Source organism: Thunnus maccoyii, chromosome 9 (genome assembly GCF_910596095.1).
Source record: "Thunnus maccoyii chromosome 9, fThuMac1.1, whole genome shotgun sequence".
NCBI classification, from domain to species: domain Eukaryota; kingdom Metazoa; phylum Chordata; class Actinopteri; order Scombriformes; family Scombridae; genus Thunnus; species Thunnus maccoyii.
The window spans coordinates 1,085,539-1,093,038 of NC_056541.1; the positions used below are offsets into that span (position 1 = coordinate 1,085,539).

At 44.5% G+C, this 7,500-nt stretch overlaps 1 protein-coding gene across 4 annotated transcripts in view; it reads right to left on the bottom strand.

Moving 5' to 3' along the window:
* The window catches only part of c5 (complement component 5), a 40,534-nt gene that overhangs the window by 11,331 nt on the left and 21,703 nt on the right, over positions 1–7,500 (bottom strand). For all 4 annotated transcript variants that reach the window (XM_042420229.1, XM_042420227.1, XM_042420228.1 and 1 more), the window contains 13 exons: positions 6,039–6,230; positions 5,077–5,161; positions 4,831–4,913; positions 4,361–4,500; positions 3,980–4,213; positions 3,475–3,535; positions 3,296–3,385; positions 2,721–2,933; positions 2,344–2,419; positions 1,362–1,518; positions 1,141–1,245; positions 812–983; positions 597–721 (listed from right to left, as the gene is read on the bottom strand). In XM_042420229.1, coding sequence (XP_042276163.1) covers positions 597–721; positions 812–983; positions 1,141–1,245; positions 1,362–1,518; positions 2,344–2,419; positions 2,721–2,933; positions 3,296–3,385; positions 3,475–3,535; positions 3,980–4,213; positions 4,361–4,500; positions 4,831–4,913; positions 5,077–5,161; positions 6,039–6,230 — 1,733 coding nt within the window. The remainder of the gene's footprint in view (positions 1–596; positions 722–811; positions 984–1,140; positions 1,246–1,361; positions 1,519–2,343; positions 2,420–2,720; positions 2,934–3,295; positions 3,386–3,474; positions 3,536–3,979; positions 4,214–4,360; positions 4,501–4,830; positions 4,914–5,076; positions 5,162–6,038; positions 6,231–7,500) is intronic.

Below are 7,500 nucleotides of genomic sequence, written 5' to 3' on the forward strand. Positions count from 1 at the left end.
AAGGAGAAAAGTGTGAAAACGAGCCAGGAGGGAAAATGAGTGAGAGAGAGAGGGAAGAGGAAAGGACAGGAGGAGGAGACATGATGAGGAGCCAGGAGGAGGAGACATGATGAGGAGCCAGGAGGAGGAGACATGATGAGGAGACAGGAGGAGGAGACATGATGAGGAGCCAGGAGGAGGAGACATGATGAGGAGCCAGGAGGAGGAGACATGATGAGGAGCCAGGAGGAGGGAAGAACTGGTGAGAAGAGGACAGAAGTGTAAATATGGATTTGAGGAGTGACGAAGAGAGAAGAGAGGAGGAGGAGGGAAAGAGGTGTTCTTCTGTTGGCCTGATATTCACTTTTCACTACTTACTTAGTATTGTTGGGGATCCTTGATTTACATTTAGAGCAGTCTAGATTATTATGGGATGGATTAGATGTAGCAGATTTGTCAGCTAAACATTCATTCTGTGAACTCCAGCATTGTTTAACAAAAACAGACAACATAATATTTATATATCTACTTCTGCCTGACTGAACAAGCTTTTAAAATATATATTATTGTTGTGTGTTACCATGGAAACATAGATAACCAATAGGAGAGAGCGGCACCTTGAGCAGCACAGTCAGCAGGATGTACGCTGTCATCTCCACTGTCCGCCCGCTGGATTGGTCAGGTTTGAGCCAATCAGCTGTCTCGCTGGGCTCCTTCCAGTACCTGCGCACAACAGGGTTTCCTGCACACACACACACACACACACACACACACACAGTATCCAGATATCCTGTTAACTACCAGAAAAACACACACTCGCAGAAACACACACCTTTCTGTTGGGCCAGGCGCTCCAGGCCGTTGAACAGGTGACTGGCAGTAGCATCGTTGGGGTCATGAAGGGTCAGAGCGTAGGTCGCAATCGCACGCACATACACACTCTTCACAGTCAGGGCATGCTGGGAAATGTAGGCTACTGCCGACTTCATACTGTTATCTTGGAACTGAGAGAGAGGAAGGACGAGGGGAGCGAACGAACCGAGAAGAAAGAGTTAAACAACAAACAACATTATAACTTTAAAGGAAAATTATGTATGTGAGGAGGAGAGGATGAGGAGGAAGAGGAGGATGAAGATCAGAGAGGAGGAGGTGAGTTCTCACTCGGAGCTGCAGGATCCGGTCCCTAATGCTCGTGGCTTTCTTTAAGGCGATCAGCACAAAGGACGTCAGATACACCGACTGCTCGACCTCATCTGTCCCCTCAGCCTGCAGCCAATCAGAAAACACGACATCAGAATTTACCCAAACCTTAGTGTAACCCCGAGAGGAGGAATGATCATCAGAGGAGGAGGAGGAGAAGAAGAAGAAGAGGAAGAGCTGACCATCATCTTGGGTTTGTAGGCGGATTTTTCTCTGAAGGATCCGTCCGGCTGCTGAGTGTGCTGGATCAACCAGGTCACAGAGTCCGACAGTTCCTGATGGTCCACAGAGAAGACCTGATCCACCGCGGACAGAGTCTTCACCATCAGAGCCGTCACCCTGAGAGACAGACAGACAGACAGACAGACAGACAGACAGACAGAGAGACAGACAGACAGACAGACAGACAGACAGACAGAGAGACAGACAGACAGACAGAGAGACAGACAGACAGACAGACAGACAGACAGACAGACAGAGAGACAGACAGAGAGACAGACAGACAGACAGACAGACAGACAGACAGACAGAGAGACAGACAGACAGACAGAGAGACAGAGAGACAGAGAGACAGACAGACAGACAGACAGACAGACAGAGAGACAGACAGACAGACAGAGAGACAGACAGACAGACAGACAGACAGAGAGACAGAGAGACAGACAGACAGACAGACAGACAGACAGACAGACAGACAGACAGACAGACAGAGAGACAGAGAGACAGACAGACAGACAGACAGACAGACAGACAGAGAGACAGACAGACAGACAGACAGACAGAGAGACAGACAGACAGACAGAGAGACAGAGAGACAGACAGAGAGACAGACAGACAGACAGACAGACAGACAGACAGAGAGACAGACAGACAGAGAGACAGACAGACAGACAGAGTGCATAGAAACAGGCAGATATAAGAAAACATGGCTGCCAAAAGAGGAGCAACTGTGGCGACAGCGTGGAGGAACTGTTGCAGAGACAGAGCTCAACTTCCTCACATATTGTCCAAAATTTCAAACTGTCTGGAAACGGTTCCTCCAAAAAGGAACGATTACAGCGAGAGAAACAGGTTTCCCGACTGTTGGTTTAAGACACACTTGAAAAACTGTGAACTCGTCCTTTAATGGAGGACTCCTATAGATGTGTGTGTGTTTGTTCTGACCAGGTGCTGGGTTCTCTCTTCATCCACATGCTGTAGCTGGAGTCTCCACCTCTGAACGAGGTGATACTGATCACACCTGCACACACACACACACACACACACAACACACATGCACACATTTACTTAGGTCACTTTTGGGGACATTACATAGACTTACATTAATTTCCTGGAGACTTAACCGTAACCATTGACCCAAAAATCTGCTTTTTCCCAATTGGACAAGCCTTCCCTAATTAACTTGTCTTTAGTTTGAAATGTGTCCCCGAAATTAGGATCAGTCAGACCACATGCACATGCACACGTAGTAAATGTGTATCCTCAGATCCTCAGGTGTGTGTGTGTGTGTGTGTGTGTGTGTGTCATCTGTCTGTCCTCACCCTCTTTGATCTTCTGTTTCATATCTCGTGCGTTCTTCTGGATGTCGTCTCCCAGGACGTCCCAGCTCCCTGTCGACTCCAGGTACAGGAACACCTGGACCAGGGGGATGAGTGTGCCGGACTCCGCCTCCGCAGACCCTTCGGGCAGGTTGATGAGCTGTCGGAGGCCATCGGGGTTGTGCATCACAGACATGACTTCACCCAGAACTTCCCCTGATGCACAAAACACACATCACGTGACTGATCACCTGACTGCAGCCCCTCTCAGCTCCTGGTTCTGGTTTTCAGGCTCATTAGTTGGGCTAAAAGGAGCTAAGTTGTTGGATTACATTCATTCTAAGTGAATGCTAATGTTACTCTGTACCTGCTGGGTGAGTAAATAGGCAGCTGTTTGCTAGCAGTAGTGGTGGTAAGTAACTAAGTACATTTACTCAAGTACTGTACTTCAATTTTGAGGTACTTGTACTTCACTTGTATACTTATATTTACTTGTAAGTCCTCAGTCTCTGTGCTGAGCCTGGCGTTTACTTGCAGGGAGTGATGAAGATGATGAACTGTACCTTTCCACGTCTTACCATTGATCGTCAGCAGTCTCTCTACAGCTGTGTTGGGAACAATGTTGGGCGGCGGTTCGTTCTTCAGCCTCACTTCTCTCTTCTCTGAACCTACAACAGCATGAAAACACAGAACAGAAACACTTCAGCAAACACTGACAGCATCGTACACACCTGAACCTCCCGGTGCGTTAACGTACCGTAGAGTCCCTGTGGGTCGAGTCTCCCTCCAGAATAATCCTCCTGCTTCACTCCTTCAGGCTGGAAACAACCAACACACAACGTAAAGATCCCGGGTTACATTCACTAAGCAGTTCGAAATCTGATGTTGCTGCCTTCTGATCGGACTCGTCACAGTGACATCTCTGTTCCCCCAGAACCTGCATCTGTCCAGATATTTCATCCTCATCACACTCTCGTCTCTTGTTCCCTCATTTAGCCCCAGCATATCTACACCAGCTGGGCCAGGTCCTCACTTTCACTTGATGCCTTTGTCTTCTGGGACGCTCTACCTGCAACGTGAGGGTCACCTGACCAACAGGAGTGACCAAGCTTGCACTACAGCTTGCAAGCTAGTCTGCTAGCATGTTAAACTAGCCTAGAAATCTAAAAACTTTCAGTTTTCCGATCAAATTTGCTCCAGTTTTAACGGAGACATCTACATGAGAATCAGACAAACACTGAGCTCGTTTTATCTTCTCGTACCTCCACTCGGAGCGTCTTCGTTACGATGTCTCTGTTTCCTTCTGGTGTCTTCAGGGTGAAGGTCAGGGTGTGTTCTCCAGGCTCCAGGCCCAGCAGGGTGAAGGTCACCTTCCCCACCTCTCCTGCAAGCAGGGTGCGCCACTCACAGGTTGTTGAGTGCAGCCCCTCCTCCCCAGCGACCGGCCTGGACTGGAGCAGACAGAACGCCGGGCCGGCCGTCAGCGTCACGCAGTACTGAGGAGGTGACAGCGGGACAAGAAACATAAGACACCTGTCTCCACATTTATTACCAAAGGTAAAACAGCTTCCAGCAGGCTTTGACAGCGAGCCACTGGCAGAGGCTCATGGGAAATGTTGTTTAGTGTGGTGAGTGTTTGGTACCTTGACCTTGCTGGTCTGCTGGTTGTACACTGAGCCGCTCAGCTCCAGCTGCTCTCCTCTGACCACCTGATAGGGCAGCGGGACGTCCACACTGAGCGGCAGATTGACCGACACCTGAATTGGATCTGACACGCACATACCTGCAGGACACAGTTCAGACACCTGCAGTCCAGTTCCAACAGATACCTGCACTGCAAACTGTTCTTTTCAGATTCTTTTGACACCCAAAATTCAGTTAAATACTGTGCAGACACCTGCTGTTTAGTTCAAATATTCAAACCTTTAGTTTATTTCAGTTCAGAAGCTGCAGCTGAAAAGCAGAACAGTCATCAGGAATGCAGAGATACAAGCAGAGAGGTGCTAAGATAACAGGATGAGGAAGGACAAGCGGAAGAACTGACTGAAGAAAATGAAGAAGAAGAGGGACAGATGTTGAACATTAAGGGATGAAGGAAGGAAAGTAATCTCACCAGTCTTGAACATGCCGACGGCTTTGATCTCCCAGGTGGTGAGAGAGTCTGGTAGAGTCCTGGTGACTGACTGCGGACCGCCACTGAAAACATAAAATACAAAACACAGAAACAGAAAAGCTTCACTTTTTCACTTCTCAGGCTCTGGTGGTCTCAGTTAAAGTAAACCTAAAGACCTAAAGTTGTCTTCCATTAAAAACTGTAAGAAACAAACAGAGACTGTGGGGTGTGTTTGATTTGTGTCACCTGGCGCGCTGCACCTCCCACAGCCAGCTCTCTGGAAAGGAGGTCCGCACCAGAGAAGGAGCCAGGTCGAAGTCAGCCCCCAAGTCTGCACACAAACACACACAAATCATAAATATATCAATAATACACAATCACAACATAACACACTCTCTCCAAATATAAATAAAGAAGAAAAAAAAATGTTTTCATGTTAACATGCTAACCCTAAAGTTAGCTGCTGCTAAAGCTAAAAATGCTAATGCTAATGATAACATTAGCATCTTTTATGCTTGGCTTTTGTGTTGTTAGTGTTATATGTTCAATCCTAACATTAACATTAGCTTGATAATGTGTTAAGAATCTGAGATGGACACTTATTATTAAATATTTCTAAACATTATAACATACCAAATAATCAGTTTCATAGATGCAAATGAGAAGCTATTTAAAAAGCAAACAGATAAAAGAAATACAGAATATTCATCTTTTGAAATATATCATGAACAATTACAAAAAATTGGAAAAATTAAAAATGTATGTACGACTCTTACAAGGGAGAGAAGAGCTCTTTTGTTTCTCAGTCATTTAAAATGTCGATTATAAATTTTCCTTACCATGAACTGTAAATTCAGAAATTTGGCCTCATATGTGAAAATAATTTTTAGAAAAATAAAGTATAAAAAAAGATAATGTGTTAAAGCAGGAGCAAGTCGGCAAATGTAAAGTTAGCAAACTGATGTTTTTTAGGTGAAACGTCAAAGTAAAATGTTATGGATTCATCCTCCGTGTCTGTAAATACATCAATAACAGGCAGATCAGTGTCACCGTCCCCAACGCCAAGCTGCTGAAACCTGACACCACCTTCAACTTTTTAACATCACTGCACTTCAGACACAAGAGGAAACTGGTAGATTTCACTAAAGTGCATCAGTAAAGTCTCCTGAGTCTCTGTCAGTGTGTTGGTGTGATGTGTCCGGACTGACCGTGGCGTCCCAGGATCAGGTGCGGGTCCCGGTCCAGATCCTGCTGGATGAACTCGCAGCATTCCTTGAAGGCGTCCCGGCAGGGCTGGCGAACTTTCCTCAGCTGCTTGGAAAACTGAGTGCAGGTGACGCTCTTTGGGATGTGCCTCATTCCCCATTCACAGCAAATCTTCAGCTGCCCGAAACTCTCCGCTGCAGAGACAGAAACACTGTTATACACCTGTTTCTACTGTTATCTACTGTTATACACCTGTTTCTACTGTTATCTACTGTTATACACCTGTTTCTACTGTTGTCTACTGTTATACACCTGTTTCTACTGTTGTCTACTGTTATACACCTGTTTCTACTGTTATCTACTGTTATACACCTGTTTCTACTGTTATCTACTGTTATACACCTGTTTCTACTGTTATCTACTGTTATACACCTGTTTCTACTGTTATCTACTGTTATACACCTGTTTCTACTGTTATCTACTGTTATACACCTGTTTCTACTGTTATCTACTGTTATACACCTGTTTCTACTGTTATCTACTGTTATACACCTGTTTCTACTGTTATCTACTGTTATACACCTGTTTCTACTGTTATCTACTGTTATACACCTGTTTCTACTGTTGTCTACTGTTATACACCTGTTTCTACTGTTATCTACTGTTATACACCTGTTTCTACTGTTATCTACTGTTATACACCTGTTTCTACTGTTATCTACTGTTATACACCTGTTTCTACTGTTATCTACCCGTTATCTACTGTTATACACCTGTTTCTACTGTTGTCTACTGTTATACACCTGTTTCTACTGTTATCTACTGTTATACACCTGTTTCTACTGTTATCTACTGTTATACACCTGTTTCTACTGTTATCTACTGTTATACACCTGTTTCTACTGTTGTCTACTGTTATACACCTGTTTCTATTGTTATCTACTGTTATACACCTGTTTCTACTGTTGTCTACTGTTATACACCTGTTTCTACTGTTATCTACTGTTATACACCTGTTTCTACTGTTATCTACTGTTATACACCTGTTTCTACTGTTATCTACTGTTATACACCTGTTTCTACTGTTATCTACTGTTATACACCTGTTTCTACTGTTATCTACTGTTATACACCTGTTTCTACTGTTATCTACTGTTATACACCTGTTTCTACTGTTATCTACCCGTTATCTACTGTTATACACCTGTTTCTACTGTTGTCTACTGTTATACACCTGTTTCTACTGTTATCTACTGTTATACACCTGTTTCTACTGTTGTCTACTGTTATACACCTGTTTCTACTGTTATCTACTGTTATACACCTGTTTCTACTGTTATCTACTGTTATACACCTGTTTCTACTGTTATCTACTGTTATACACCTGTTTCTACTGTTATCTACTGTTATACACCTGTTTCTACTGTTATCTACTGTTATACACCTGTTTCTACTGTTATCTAC